We start from the raw sequence: 15,343 nt of genomic DNA on the forward strand, positions 1-15,343 counted from the left end.
CTGCTCCACAAAGTCCCAGGCAGTGGGCGATCCCTCTCCAGGATGAGGCATACTCCCCTTAGTGGGAGCTGGTGTACAGTCACATGGCACTGGCTTCTGGCCTCATTCTGCCAGTATTTGAGGTTTCCTTAGCCTCATCTGGTAACTTCCTAATAGAGGCTCCAAGGCCCAGCGCTTCCAACGGAAATTGGGGGGGATTCATAGAACCTGTACCCCAACAACCAGGGCCGTGGAGTAGGGGTCCAAAGAATATCCAGCTGTGCTGTACTTGTGGGTTTTAGGAACCTCCTTACACCCAGACCTTTGGGGTGGGTGCAAGAAGAGGGGCACGCGCGAAGGTGGCTGTACGCGCGAGCAAGCGGGCAACCTGCGCACCGGAGATGCAAGGGTTAAATCGCTTGCAGCGCCCCCAGCTCCCAGTAGGGGGCGCGCGTCGGCGGGAACGCGGGCGCGGAAGGACCTCCGCGGGCCTTCGGCTCCCGGCGCCCCTGACGTCACCGTCCCGCGGTCGCCAGGGCGACGGCCTCATCACAGTGCGCGTCAGAACCTCCTGTCTCTTGGCAACAGCCCGATCTCCCGCTCTCCCTCCGCCTGGCACTGGGCCGCGCGTCGTTCTGGCGTCAAAACGACGTCAATCGGGCTGTATCAATCCAGCGCGGCATCGGGGCGGGACCAGCGGAGGCGGGCCGGGGGAGGGGCCGTCCGTATTGGGGCGGGGCCTGGGCGGGGCGGTGGCGCGTGCGGACGGATGCGCGGCGCGGCCTCAGAGCTGACATGCGGCGCGGTGCGGCTGGCGGCAGAGACGGCGGCTTTGGCGACCGAAGCGGCGGGCGCACGAACAGCGCAAGCGGCCAAGCGGTCGGCGGGGACCGCGGGACGAGCGGCGTCCCATTCTTGGCGCCCCGGGGGTGGTGAAGGTGAGAAGGAGGCTGGGGTGGTGCCATGGGGCTCCAGGCTCTGGTATCCGCCGGCCCCGCGGGTGCGCGCGTGGAAGTCGGGCTGGGACTCGCTCGGCAACTGCCGCGTCCCCTTTGTTGTGGGGTGCCGGGAGCGGGTCCACGCGCCCCTCGGGTTCGGGATAAAACCGACCGCGGGCGGCAGGATACACGGCCCACAGTGTGAGGGGTTTGTCGGAGGGAGTCCGCCGCGGGATTGGCGGGGGCGGGTCCACGGTCTGCGTGGAGCTAAGGGGGTCCGGGGAATTGTAGTGGAACCGACCACAGGGAGCGGGATATACGCGCGATGGGAATGAATGCGCCCCAGGGTTCGGGATAGAGTCGACCGCGGGCAACGGGTGGCGGGTGTAGGAGCAGATCCGTGCGCCCCGCCGGGTACGAGGTCCGGGGGCAGTGGAGTGGAGCTGACCGCTGGCGGCGGGACGGGTGGGTGTGGGATCGGGGTCGTCGCTGAGCGCTCCCGGCATCCGCAGGTGTCCGGAGCCATGGTGATCATGTCGGAGTTAAGCGCGGCCCCAGCGGGCATGGGCCAGGGCCAGCAGAAGCCCCTCCGGGTGGGCTTTTACGACATTGAGCGGACCCTGGGCAAGGGCAATTTCGCGGTGGTGAAGCTGGCCCGGCATCGAGTCACCAAAACCCAGGTGCGTGGGGCAGCAGGACCGACATGGTGTGAACCCTCCGGGGGCCGTACCCTGCCACGGGGCAGCCAGCTGGGTGGGATCCCTGCCTATACGGTCCCCTGTATATGGTCTAAACGCGGACAGTTTTTAGTTTGATAAAGAAAAAAAAAGTTTTATATTATGATTGCATAATTTATACAAATATTAAGGAACAGCAAAGAGGATAATGCACAAATAACCCCGGAGTGCAGTGCTATTTTTAAATATTAATGGTGACTTTGGTTATTCTCCCCCCACCCAACTTTTTGTGACCTCATAGGGACATAAAGTGTTTTAGAAATTAACCTGCAAAAAAATGAAATGTGTAAATTAGGTTAAGATAGAGTTTTAAAAAATCAAAATATTCTTTTTGTTTTAAAAATCTTTAGGTAGCAATAAAAATAATTGACAAAACACGCCTAGATTCAAGCAATTTGGAGAAAATATATCGGGAGGTTCAGATCATGAAACTTCTGAATCATCCACATATCATAAAGCTTTATCAGGTAAGGACTCCAGTTTGCCTTTCATTGTAACTTCTAGCAATTGTGTTAGTTTTTATGTCCAACAACCTAAATCTAGTTTCTGAAGGTTGCCCTACTCTTTGAATATATGTGGTAATCAGCGAGTTGACTGTATAAGGTAAATAGATTAATTTCTATATATAAGTGGCGAAGATGTGTTTACAGTTGTTTTCTTGCTTTTGGGTCATAACTGAGATTAGCTTTATGAAAATTTTATTTAGTATTATAATTTGTTCCAATTTGGGTTTTTTGGTTCCGGTTTTAAATGCATAGAGGTGGAATGTTGTTGCCTTTACTATGATGAAAGCCAGATCTATGTATTGCCACAAATCAAGCATTTAGTGTAGAAGGATAGCTTCTAGTGAAACTAAACATTTCTGCTGTTGCACATAATTATTAAACTTTCAAACCAGCTGCGCTTACCAATTTTCATAAACTTATCTTTGCAAAGGCAGCAGTGAGCATTTATCTTCATGTAACCTCTCCATCAAAAACGGAGAGATGAAAACACTTTTGCAATGGTGAGAGCATGGAATTTACACTTAATCCATGTTAAGAACAGGTCTCACCCTGTCTGTTGGTTTGTTTTGTGGCCTTATTTTTGTTCTCCTGTTGAAACTAATAAATTATATCTTTGGAAAACAAAAGCCGGTTTAATTAGGACAGCAGAGCAATCTTTTACTTAGTGACCACTTTTGCAAAGATGAAATCAAGTCACTTGCAGAAGAAGTTCTTTGCCAATACTCACTATTTATTTCATCTGGTTGTGTTGGCTACAAGTTTCTTTGATGACTCTCACAAACCCCCAGGAGCCTGAAATGAATATGGGATGATGTGAGTGTGGGTGCAGTTGGCAGGGTTAGGTGTAGGTGTACAGTGGGTAGGAGAGGACTGTAATTGAAAATGATACCACAGAAGGCTCTTTACTCAGTTAAAATGAAGGTAGACATAGTCATCAGAGCTTGTGTTTCCAGAATGACAGTTTACTCATGATTGTTAAGTGTAGCACTCATGGTCACGTGCTCTCTGGTTCGTGTTTTGTGTCTGTTGTCATTTGTAAGCTGCAGTCTGGATAAGAAGTTTCATCCCCGGTCACTGATGTCATTGCCCGAGAAATGTGCCTGGCCTGTTTCCGCAAGAGTGGGCTGACCCTTCCCTGTTTTTGACTGAGCTGAGGGGATGAGCCAGAGTGTGGCTTCCTTGTCCTCCTGTCCCCTTTGGTAGCCCAGTTAGCAATGCTTTGCCCACATGATCCAAGTTATTAGTCTTTTCTGGGTGAAATTTCTTGTTGCTTTGTGTGCTGCTCTGCTTGGGACATCAATGATTGTTCTTACCCTGGTTTGACACTAGCATCTGATTTTCGTCCATTTTGGCATACGCCCAGAACCTGGGGGAGACTCTCTAAACTCTTTCCTTGAGGTTTTTTAAAACTTAAAAAATTTACTTTTCATTTTTCTCTGTCACTTTTTTCATTGAGAAAAAGGGTGAATTTACTCGTTACTCAGTTACACGCATGGAGGGCAAGGCAGTGAAAATTCTAGCTAAACTGTGTGATGTTCATTTTTCTTTTTGGATTTACAACTCAAAGCAATTGTCTTTTAATTGTCTTTTTAAAAGGATACTGTTTTGAATCCCGAAGAAATCTTTTTCTGTAAGAATGCATTATCTGTCTCCCTCCGAAATATTTTAAAATACCCTATTATGAGTTAGTTTTACTTTCAGTACCTGTTTCTTAGTTATGTTTTAAATTCTTCAAAAAAGTTTTTTTTCAAAGTGAAATAAAATTCTTAATAAGGAGACCTTTAAGGTGTGCTTGACATAGCTGTTGCTGTTGACACATGCTGAGTAGTTTGCTGTACGCAGAGCAGATTGTTGTAGCTTACTTGGCAAAGCTGGCTTTGTGTGGCCTAATTCAACATGTTACCAACACGTGGGGAAGGATATTTGCTCTCTATTATTCACTGTACTGGCCATTGGCTTTAACAATCTGTTGCCTGCTAGGTAGAACTCTCAAAATCATTTTTACTTCTGTAGCCTCCAGAGTCCTCAGGTGGGTGAGACAAAATGAATTAAAAATACATTGTAGGAGAATTATACACATAAACTTTTACAGTGGGTAAAGTTATATCTGGAAAGGCAGGCTGGCGAGGAATTCACCTCTGATATTTTACAAAACTCTCTTTCTGAATAGAATTCCCCTTATTATTATTTTTTTTATTTGTAAGTTTTTCATTTCTTTCTTTTCCAAAAATAACGAATGCACTCATCCAAAGAAGTTAACAATTCCCTGGGGTTCAGGTAGATTATTTATACCATTGGTATGTTCTCTTTTCACATGGTTAAACATTAGGTCTTTATTTTTTTAGGTTATGGAAACAAAAGATATGCTTTACATTGTCACTGAATTTGCAAAAAATGGAGAAATGTTTGGTAAGCCACACTTATTTTTAATACTTGTTAAAAACAAATGGTGCCTACTTGTTAATAACTGGTCCTCCAATGTTTGGATCTACTGACCCTAAAATTCCACAGCATTCTTCAGTCATTCCCCCAATGACAACCAGTCTTGTGATTTGGGGGCTATAATTTTGTTTTGTTGCTCCTCAGATTATCTGACTTCCAACGGGCACCTAAGCGAAAATGAAGCGCGGAAGAAGTTCTGGCAGATTCTGTCGGCTGTTGAGTACTGCCACAATCATCACATCGTGCACCGGGACCTCAAGACCGAGAATCTGCTACTGGATGGCAATATGGACATCAAGCTGGCAGGTGAGCAGGGGTCACCCTGCACCCAGGAACTGCCGTCCTGCGGGAGGGGCGTGAACATGCAAGTGAGGGTTCGTGTACCTTTGCAACCTAGGCCCCTGCTGTTTCCACCGTAACTTCAGTGTTCATTTCTTTGTCTCTCAGACTTTGGATTTGGGAATTTCTACAAGTCTGGAGAGCCTCTGTCCACATGGTGTGGGAGCCCCCCATACGCAGCCCCAGAAGTCTTTGAGGGGAAGGAGTACGAAGGCCCCCAGCTCGATATCTGGGTAGGAGACCTGTGTGGAGTGATGTTAGGGGCCAGTATGAGTTAAGTGTTAACCAGTATAGGCGTGCCGGTGCTGACTGTGCTATCTGGTTATTCGCAGAGCCTTGGTGTTGTGCTGTACGTCCTCGTTTGCGGGTCTCTCCCCTTTGACGGGCCCAGCCTGCCAGCCCTGCGGCAGCGGGTGCTCGAGGGCCGGTTCCGCATCCCCTTCTTCATGTCTCGAGGTAGGTGTGCATGCTGAGCCTTCCCCTAGCCACGAGGAGATGTTAGGTGCCAGCCTGCTGCAGAGGCTGTTGGGGAACCTGGGATAGGAGTTTTGGAGGAGGAGCAAGAGGAGGTGGAGGAATTCATTTCCTGAAATGCCTGCTTGACTATCTTCTGAGTCTGTGAGTCAGGCTCCTATTACTGTATGGTGTTTACCTGCAAGAGAAACCCAACCCACGGGGTGTGTTTGCAGTGCCCTACTTATGGGGCAGACAGGTGCCTTTCTCTGGGTGTCTCCTGGAGGGCCGGCTGAAGGCTGGTCTCTAGAGTCTCTGCCCGCACTCCCTAGTCTCGCCTGCTCCACACATGCTTTCCTTCTCCATCAATAAATAATACGACCTGCACACTGACATGGGTAGTCACTGCAGAATAGGAAGTCTAAGTGGTCTCTGTAGGGATAGTAAGAGGACTGTGTCCCCCTCAGATGCTCATCTCTCAGTGGGGAGCTCTCTTTAGTGGTTGGTCTGAGCCTATAGCACAGGCTGATGCTCCTGGCCTTGATGTTCTTTAGAATGGTCACTTGTCCAGTTGCCCATATAAAAGGAGCCTTGTGCTCTGTAGGGCTGCACTGGGAACCTGGTGAGTGGTGGGAACCGTGCACACAGGTGGCCCACAGAGGCTCAGTGTACCTCCTTTAACCTCCAGACTGTGAGACGCTGATCCGCCGCATGCTGGTGGTGGACCCTGCCAAGCGCATCAGCATCGCGCAGATCTGGCAGCACAGGTGGATGCAGGCCGACCCCACCCTACCGCATATGAGCCCCGCCAGCACTGCGCTCAGCTACAACTCCAACCTGGGTGACTATGACGAGCAGGTGCTAGGCATCATGCAGACCCTTGGGGTTGACCGGCAGAGGACCATAGAGGTGAGCACTCCTCCATTCCTCCCCCCACTTGGCTTTGACAGAAGATGTGCTTATTCTAGAGGGGGCAGTTTTATCAGGAAAAGCAGTCACTTGCCAATTGAGTTAAAATGGGAACACAGCTAATTTAAGCGCCAGCTTGTCCATTCTTCTAAAGGATATTCTGGACCACCCAAGAATAACCCTGGGAGCGGCCTTGTCAGGGAGCCTCTGCAACTCTTGTCCTGACGTGCTACCCGCAGATGGGAGCCCTGCTGCTCCACTGAACCCCTCCTCTGGCCTGGCTCTGACCTGCTTCTCCGTCTCTCCTAGTCACTGCAGAATAGCAGCTATAACCACTTTGCAGCCATTTATTACCTCCTGCTGGAGCGGCTGAAAGAATACCGCAACAACCCGCTGTCTGCCCGACCTGGCCTGGCCCAGCAGCAGAGGCCCAGAAGCTCTGATCACAGTGGTTTGGAGGTGAGGAGGGAATTGCCAAAGCCTTGCCCCTATGTCCCCTGAGTTAGGAATCTTTTGCTCAGATGTGCCTGGGAACGAGATATAGGCTGAGTCTCTATCCCCTGTTCATGCCCTCCTCCTGTTAAGCCCAGGGTAGGGGTGGGAGTTCCCCTGTAAGTCTTGGACCAGAGGATGCATGGAGATGAGGGCATACTGGCCACTCTGTTGGGAATCAGGCCCACATGTTTCTAACTGGCCCTGGTACTGGCTTCTCGGCACCTTTTCCTGGTCACTTCTGCACAGCACGGCCTTGGAGGGAGGGTGCACGTATTCCGATCCTGGTAAGCTAGTGACCGACATCTGTTTATGCCAGAATGAGGCTAGAGTGAGGCCAGCATGGTTTTTCTTGTGATGCTAATGGGTGTCCCCAGAGCCACCTTCCTGATGCCGTCTGTTCTTCAATACTGGCTCATAGGTGCCTCAGGAAGGCCTCCTCAGTGACACTTTCCGATCCTCCGTGCTGTGCACACAGCCCCAAACTTTGGGGCAGTCCATCCTGCAGGCTGAAATGGACTATGACCTCCACAGCTCACTCCAGGTTTGTGAGCATCTGCATTGGGCCCCATCTGGGGTGGAGCAGGGCTTGCCTCATTCCCAGTGGTGGTGACAACCCCTATACTGGTCTCAAGGAGCCCCAGGGTCACTGGATTATGTTTGTCCCATGCAGCCCTTGCTCTTCCCTGTGGATGTCAACTGCAATGGTGTGTTCCGGCATCGCTCGGTCTCCCCCAGCAGCCTGCTGGACACAACCATCAGCGAGGAGGTCAGGCAGGGCCAGGGCCTGAAGGAGGAGGCAGAGGTGCAGAGGCCCCTGCCTGGCAGCACAGGTCGGAGGCACACACTGGCTGCAGTCTCCACCTTCTCCCCGTGTGCCCCTCCGTGTAAGTGTCCACATAGGTGGGAGTGCAGCCTGGTTTATAGTTGGGACTTTAAAAGGCTAATGCTAAACACCTTTCCTACTGGGTGACCTCTTCTGGTTACAGTTCTCCGACCTGCCCCTGGTGACCCCTGAGGCCACGAGGGTTACATTTAGACACTCCATGTGCTTGTTCAGTGGTGGGGAAAGTGTAGGGTTTAGCTGCCACCATGTGCTGGGAAGGCAAGTCCTCGCCCTGGTGCCTCTTTGTCCTTGGCCAACTTCACCGATGAGGTGTAGTTGGGGACCTTGTGCTGGCGGCTGTCAGGACTCCCCAGCCTCCTGTGGTCTCTGGCCCTCATAGACTCCCAGTCCCCCAATGTTGAGGATAGATGTAGGGAGGCAGGTACAGCTGTCTGCTCCTATCAGCAGACTGTGAGGGCTGTCCAAGGGCCTGGGAGTCGCTGCAGCAGGCATGGGAAAGGTGGCAGAGCTGGCTTCTCTACCATGAGAACTGTCAGGCGGGGGTGGGTTGCACTGGTCGTGGGGAGCATGAGAGCTCCCCCTCAAGCTCAAGAGCACCCTCTCCTTCTGCAGGTATAGTCATCTCCTCCTCCTCTACTGCGAGTTCTTCAGAAAGCACCAGCTCTGACAGCTGTCTGACCTTCTCAGCGGCTGATGGCCCCGCAGGGCTTAGTGGACGCCTGGCTGCTCAGGGGCTGGTGGGCACCTGCTCCCCACTCAAATTGGCCTCACCACTGTTGGGAGCCCAATCTGCCACCCCAGTGCTGCAGGCTCAGGGGACCCTGGGAGGAGCTGTTGTGCTCCCTGTCAGCTTCCAGGAAGGCCGGAGAGCTTCGGACACCTCGCTCACTCAAGGTGACTTCCCTATCCTTCATTCTCATTTCCAACTTCCCAGGACGTGCCGTGAGTGGTCATGACAGGTGTCACTTTGTCCTAGATGGCAGAGGTTCCCCCATTCTCTAGCTGGGCCTGGGTGGAGCAGCAGTGCTTTCTGGACAGATCAGGGGTACTGCCGGGTTCTGGATGGCCTGGTCTCCTGTGCCAAAGTCATGTGGCCACCAGTATCTGGTCTTAAAAGCTTAAGAGACACTTGGATGCCAGGCAGCAGCTCCTGACCTGGAGGGAGGATGGGATCAGGAAGGGACCCTCCACACTTGGCTGCCTAGGCTTCCTGCATCTCATCCAGGGCTTGGGGGGCCCTGAGCCCCCTCCGTAGCCCCATGGCACTGCTCATACCCTTCTGTCATGAAGGATCTGTGGTCTGCCACATACATGCTTGTTCAGTGTTGGAACTGCTGCCCCAAACCAAACTCTAAAAGAAAGTGACTTCCTAATCCTGCATGGAGCTGGGGGATGAGGGGTTCACAAAAAGCAATTAGATGACCAGAGAGCACTCTCAGCCCTGTAGAAAGACACACCAGTTGTTTTATCAGTCACTTCCATGTTGCGGGATGCCTCCCTTTTTTCTCCGTACTGTCTGGAAACCCCAGTCAGCCTTGGGCTGCTGGTCCTGGACTGGGGGATAGAGGCCCATAGACCATCTTTTGCTCTCCACAGGCCTGAAAGCCTTTCGGCAGCAGCTAAGGAAGAATGCAAGGACCAAGGGGTTTCTGGGCCTGAACAAGATCAAGGGGCTGGCTCGCCAGGTGTGCCAGCCCTCCTCTAGCCGGGCCACCCGGGGTGGCCTCAGCGCCTTCCAGCTGCCCACACAGAGCCCAGGCGTGCATGGCAGTGGAGCCAGCAGCCGAGAGGGCAGGAGCCTGCTGGAGGAGGTGCTATACCAGCAAAGGTACGCCCATTCTGTGCCAGTCACCTGCGACCCTGATAGCACTCATGTTCATTGGTATTTTTTGAGCGACCTTGTTTCTTAAACTTCCCCTTCCCCATGTAATCACATGTGTATACCTCCGTCCCTTCAAGTCTGGGGAGACCTGTGGGTCCTTGTTCCCACAGAGGGGAGTAGTCAGGTTTTGTCACTTTGAAGCATATAAGTAGGGGAAGGGGGGGCAGTGAATAGAAATGTCACATCTGGCTGGCATCTCTGAGCTGCTATAAAGCACGATGAAGAATGGAAATGTCAGGAGTTGCTCAGGGGATTAGTCACGCACGGAGCGCGTGTTCTGGGCAGGTCTGCCAGCATTTCCACAGCACGTGGAGACTGATGGTGTCTGAGCCCAGTTGGGTGGAACTTGTAGAAGAAGCCATGCTCAGAGCTGGCAGTGACCTGTCCCCTCCCTGTTCCCTATGTCCCCCCCCAGGTTGCTCCAGTTACAGCACCACCCAGCAGCTCCACTCACTTGCCAGCAGGCTCCCCAGCCACCCCCAGTCCCACTGGTCCTGGCTCCCTGTGACAGCACCCTCCTTGTGTCAGGACTTCAGAAGCAGCTGGGGCTGGGGTCTAGCCCACTGCTGCCGCCCCACCTCCTCCAGACCAGGATCTCCCCAGTGACCTCAACCGCCCAGCTCCTGGACACCCACCTGCGCATCAGCACTGTTGCGGCACCCCTGACCGTCGTGACACCCCAGCAGCCGCACTTGGCCATGCTGCCCCCAGGTTTCGACCCCATGGGACTGCCGCAGGGGGACTGTGAGATGGAGGACCTGACCTCCAGCCAGCTGGGCACGTTTGTCCTGGTGCAGTGAGGGACACCACCCGCCCCCCTCCTCCTGCATGGGCTGCTGACTCCTCGAAGCAATAATTTCAAGAGTATGTGAAGACGATTCCGGACTCAAAGCCAATAACTTCCTAGAAGCGACACAAGCAATACGTTATGGTGTTTTGGCTTTTTAGTTTATTTTTTGTTTTATTGTCTCCTTGCACTGAGCACCTGCTGCCATGAATAGGGACTGTAAAGTTTCTGAAGAAAAATAATAATTGAGGTTGTGTCGTCGGGTGGGTGGACAGGAGGGGGAAGGAGGGAAGCGGCGCAAGACTGAGGACAGGGCTGGCTCAGCTCACCAGACCAGCGCCACTGAAAATTGGGTAGTGGCAGGAGGGGACCATCAGCTCCCTTGTCCATGGGCAACGTGTCACAGAGGCTTGCGTTGGACAAAGCCATGGTGTGAGCCACATGCCGTGGAAGCGACTGTGTGTGTTTTGTCTCCACCATGTGCGCGTGTGCTGTGTTGAATAGTATCTTTTTTTCACTTAACAATTCTCCACTTTCTGAAATATTTGTGCTTGGAATGAAAGCTGTGAACTTTGTGCTTTACATATCAGTTTTTTAAAAAGCTCTAATGGCCAGCCCAGGAAAAGATCATCTAAATTCTTGGAATTCTCTCCCCTGAAGTCAGAACACAGAGGATCACCTTTTGTTTTAAATAAGGAGTTTATAAACTGTTTGATAGTCGGTTCCAGGATTCCTCAGAGGAGCCACAAGGAAGAACCTCAAAGCGGCGGGCTGGCTGCGGGTGGGCTCTGTCCGTGCACTTGGCACAGGGCCTTTGTGCCTGCAGGGAAGTTACCTCCTGCTGCACTTCTTATTTCCGCTGCTAATTATGTTTTATGCATTTCATTATCAGGGTCCAAAAAGAACAACTGACTGGGGGGGATGTGCAATATGGTGAGGCTGGGACTGGGATAGGAACAGGCAGGGCCTGCCTGCTCTCATGGTCACTGTCGCTGGACAGCCCACCTGTCCCAGGCCTGCGTTTGCTAGGCTTTCATTCAAGAAAATGAACTGAGAGGTCAGGTCAGTGTTGTTCAAGCTTTGTTCCTTTTCAAGCGAATACTGTATATGTATATAAATAGATAGACACTACTTATTTTTTATATTTTTTACTACACCTTTGTGTTTCTGGTTTAAATTTCCCTCTGGCAATGTTACAAAGTGCTACACCAGGTCCATGTGGAAGAGGGAGACAAGGTGCTCCCTCACCTGGCAGGTAGACTCAAGTGGCCGCTCAGTGGGCCAGAGGCCTCTTGAGTGAAGGGAGGGTGGTTGCTGCATGCTCTGACTGCCTGGTCAGCACTGGTCCTTTACCCCAGGTGCCTTTAGCTCACTTGGCTCTTACACCCTTAGTATTAAACAGGTGAGGACGTCAGGGGAAGGGGGGCATTTGTAAAAGCCAAAGATCACTGGAGTTTCTGGAGGGTGGGGCGGGAGCGGCCCAGCACGGTCACAGTCCCCACCAGCCTTGTGTTTGCCCAGCTTGCTGCTAATGTCCCTCCTGCCGCCGCCGCAGGGGCTGCTGCTCTGTGGCTGCTTTAAGGATCGGGGCAAAAGACTGTCCTTGTGCCTGGCCACTGAGAAATCCTCAAAGCCTCCTGCTGACTTATAAGGAAGGGTGGGGACAGAGAGAACCTAGAGTTGGGCGGCAGGATCCTTTGCCTCCCCACAGAGGTAGCACGTGGATTCCAACACAGAATTGGCTCCCCTTTTGAAATTAATTTCTTGTTCTAATGCCAGAGATCAAAGGCCTCAGAACCATGACAAGCACTTTACTTTTATGGTGGTTTTCTTTTCCCGTTGCTGTAAGTCAAGTTGTGTGTCTTGTTTTTAAGTGTGTGTGACGTGTGTTTTATAGGTTTCTTGACAGCGCTGTTCTCGAATGAATGCAATAGCCTGTTTCAAGGCACTATGTGATTTAAGATGTATATGGTTGTTGGGGTGTTTTTTTTTTTACCATAACTGAATTATTTTGTTTCTTATGTTAACATGGGAAATGTATGCCAAATGATTAGTGGATGTATGTTTTTTAATTTAATATTTAAATAAAATATTTTGGGGGAAAAAACTTGACTTTTTCCCGTGGCTCTCTGTGGGAACGCCTTCCTTCCAAGCACCTCACTAAGAGGCCAGGTCCTCTGGACTCTGACATTTCAGATCCTAAAGACAAGGGCTTGGTGCCTACTCCTGCATTCAGCCTCTCCACAAAGAAATAGCAGCAACCTAGCTGCAGATGCCACTCCCCTCACCTGGCAGTGGAGGCGGGCACATGGTGGTCAGGGTACGGGAGGAGTGGCCTAAGTCTGCCATCTAAGGGTGTACACTAGGCCTCACCGGTTCTCAGGCCTAGTGGAGGACAAGCACTGCTAATCCAATCAACATCTTCACACCCATGTCTATTTCCAGCTGGTTCTTCCCCTCCCAGGGCACCATTCACTCTTTACTCCTACCCTCTTAATGTTCTCTGAATCCATGTATAAATCAGGGATTTGGAAGATTGACAGCCAAACTATTTCCTGGTCTCTTTGAGTTAGCTCTACCACCTTCTAGCAGGCAGGCAGACGTGGCTGCCTGGAGAACAAAGGATCTTCTTCATTCCGTACCTGGCAAATATTTCTTTGGTTCAAGTTTTCAACTTCTCACCTGTTAGGATGGTCGTTATCAAAGAACCGTGAAGTGTGGTGAGGGTAGAGAAACTGGAACCCTCACATTGCTACTGGTTGGAGACAGGTCCTCCAGGCTCATTGATATTTCAGATTGTTTAGCAAGTTAAACAGAATCACTGCATGTCCAGCAGTCCCATGTCTGGGCATAGACACAAAGGAACTGAAAGCAGGGATGCAGACAGGTACTCGCACACCTTTGTTCATGCAGCACCATTCACAGTAACCAGGGGGTGGAAGCAGCCCAAGTATCCATGCAAGGATGATTAGATAAGCAATTGTGGTCCATCCACATACTGGGATAGTATTCAGCCTTGAAAAGGACAGTTGACAGACTACTATGTGGAGAAACGAGGACAACATGCTCAGGAAATAAGTCGCATACAAAAGGGCAAACACTGTAATTTTACCTACCTGAGTTCCCTAGAAGAATCAGATTCATGGATACAAAGTGGTGGACAGAGCTTCATTCTGAGAAGATGAAAAGTTCTGGAGATGGATGGTGGTGATGGCTGCACAACAGTGTGAATGCAACTAATGCCACTGAGCTGTGTGCTTAAACATGGTTAGGATGGAAAATTTTGTGTTATGTGTATTTTGCCACAATAAAAGAAAAACTTTTTTGGGGGGGAAGATGCCCAGAGATGGACAGGAGCTTCCTCGTGGAGAGCTGGGCTTCAGGGCGAGAAGTGAATGAACAGGTGCGTGCAGGACAGATGACTGTAGCAGTCAGATCCTCAGAGAAAACTCAAGAGCATGTGTCCAGACCTGTGTGTGTGTGGAATGACAATGTGTCCAGTGCTGCTCAAATGCAGCCAATGGGGTCTGAGAGGCCGGCGGAGCCTCCCAGTTTGGGGGAATAGGCCCAGCCACCATCTCCCTGTTTTCCGAGGAGCATTGTCAGTGAGGGCTGCTTGGTAGAGAACAGAGGTACAGCACTGTTCGTCTGGGCTGCAGCTCCCGGTGCCCAAGGAGCTGTGAGGTCAGCCTCTGACAGGGAGGTGAGTCAGACCATGCATGCACCCCCAGGAGAGCTCGCTGCCCCTCCCACCCCCGTGACCTGGGCCTTACACCTAGGTGGCGCACACACCACTCTTGACCTTTTGGTCACCATGGCCTGGAGAGGGGGCCCAGTCTCTGCTGCAGAGAAGACTAAAGGTGGGGGGGGGGGTCTCAGCTCACTGCGTGGGATGTAGTCTTGTGAACTAGGAAGCACTTGGTGTGTCTTGGCTCCTCAAGTGAGTGGTCGCTCCTGTAGGGCCCATTGGGTCACATTCTACCCCAACAGCATTGAGCTCTGTTGGGCACATCTGGCTCCCCAACAAATAGTTGGTAGCTAAGGGATTCCTGTGTTCACCTGCTTGGCCTGTTCTTCTGGAACTTGTGATGTGTCATGATTATTATTATTATCTTTATCATTATTCATAACACTGCTTGGAATGATCAGGTTAGAAATTTAAACCCTGCTTGGGAAGCCTCCTGGGGACCTTGTGAGACACTAGAATGCAGCCCCAGGCTCACTGATCTGCTCGCGAGCCATTGCCCATCCCACAGATGAAGAAGGGGCAACATGGATACGGGGTGCGGCATGGCCGTAGGACTCAGCAGGGCTTGCTGTGTGTGAAGGGATCCCCTCTCTGGACCCCACCACCTGTGTCCAGCTCTGTGTCCTATCTGTGCTGTTGATGACTGCGCCTGCTGGGTATTTCACAAGATGTTGACATTGTGGATGTGTCCGTTCCTGCAGGGGTGAGGCAAGGCTTAGGCGTGCTTCGGCACCACCCTCAGCACGTGACCACACATGCTGGGCCCTTGGAGGTTCTGAGAGTTTCTTCCTCCTGATCCCTCTGGTGAGGGGTCTGGGTATAACCTGGAGAGACGACTGCTACAGACCAAGTGGCTGCTTGAGTCCTTGCTCATGCAAGGTGGAGCTGAGCCCCAGTGGACCCAACACATAGAGCAGCATGTGGCCTGACAAAGTGGCTTTGATGTCAGCCACCTGGGTTTGATCCCCACTCTGCAGCTTCCTGGTCCTGTGACAGTAGACAATGACCATGCAATGCATTGACTTTCTTGTTTTCAAAATGGTGCATGTGACCATGCAATTTACTTTCTTCTTAGGGTTGTGAGAATACTGACTCCCACAAAAGCTGCTTAGTGCTCCTGGCACACAGTGAGTACGCCATGAACACAGTGGTGCCCATGGTGCCATTGCAGTCGGGGCAGAGGTCCACGAGGGAAGAAGCCTCGGTGGACCAGGATCCTTGTCTCAATGCTGATGTTTAAAATGCTGACTCCTCCCACAGTAGATAGGGGACATTCACCTAAAG

General features: G+C 51.5%; 1 protein-coding gene across 1 annotated transcript; it reads left to right on the forward strand.

Moving 5' to 3' along the window:
* Nucleotides 1-734: 734 nt before the first annotated feature.
* SIK1 (salt inducible kinase 1) lies at nucleotides 735-11,893 on the forward strand. Its single transcript, XM_066259270.1, has 14 exons — nucleotides 735-917; nucleotides 1,430-1,597; nucleotides 2,005-2,121; nucleotides 4,506-4,569; nucleotides 4,747-4,908; nucleotides 5,050-5,174; nucleotides 5,274-5,397; nucleotides 6,083-6,303; nucleotides 6,613-6,762; nucleotides 7,217-7,339; nucleotides 7,469-7,682; nucleotides 8,255-8,536; nucleotides 9,239-9,470; nucleotides 9,940-11,893. The coding sequence occupies exons 2-14, from the start codon at nucleotides 1,442-1,444 to the stop codon at nucleotides 10,322-10,324; spliced, it is 2,355 nt and encodes a 784-aa protein (XP_066115367.1). The 5' UTR covers nucleotides 735-917; nucleotides 1,430-1,441; the 3' UTR covers nucleotides 10,325-11,893.
* The last annotated feature ends 3,450 nt before the right edge of the window (nucleotides 11,894-15,343 follow it).

The sequence above is a fragment of the Saccopteryx bilineata genome, chromosome 2 (genome assembly GCF_036850765.1).
Source record: "Saccopteryx bilineata isolate mSacBil1 chromosome 2, mSacBil1_pri_phased_curated, whole genome shotgun sequence".
Taxonomy (NCBI): Eukaryota; Metazoa; Chordata; class Mammalia; order Chiroptera; family Emballonuridae; genus Saccopteryx; species Saccopteryx bilineata.

Bases quoted from the DNA above. Each gene is read 5' to 3' on its own strand.
- SIK1 (XM_066259270.1), top strand. From the start codon at position 1,442: ATGGTGATCATGTCGGAGTTAAGCGCGGCCCCAGCGGGCATGGGCCAG. The intron at 2,122-4,505 runs GTAAGGACTCCA...TTATTTTTTTAG, and splicing joins ATATCATAAAGCTTTATCAG to GTTATGGAAACAAAAGATAT. The intron at 5,175-5,273 runs GTAGGAGACCTG...GGTTATTCGCAG, and splicing joins GCCCCCAGCTCGATATCTGG to AGCCTTGGTGTTGTGCTGTA.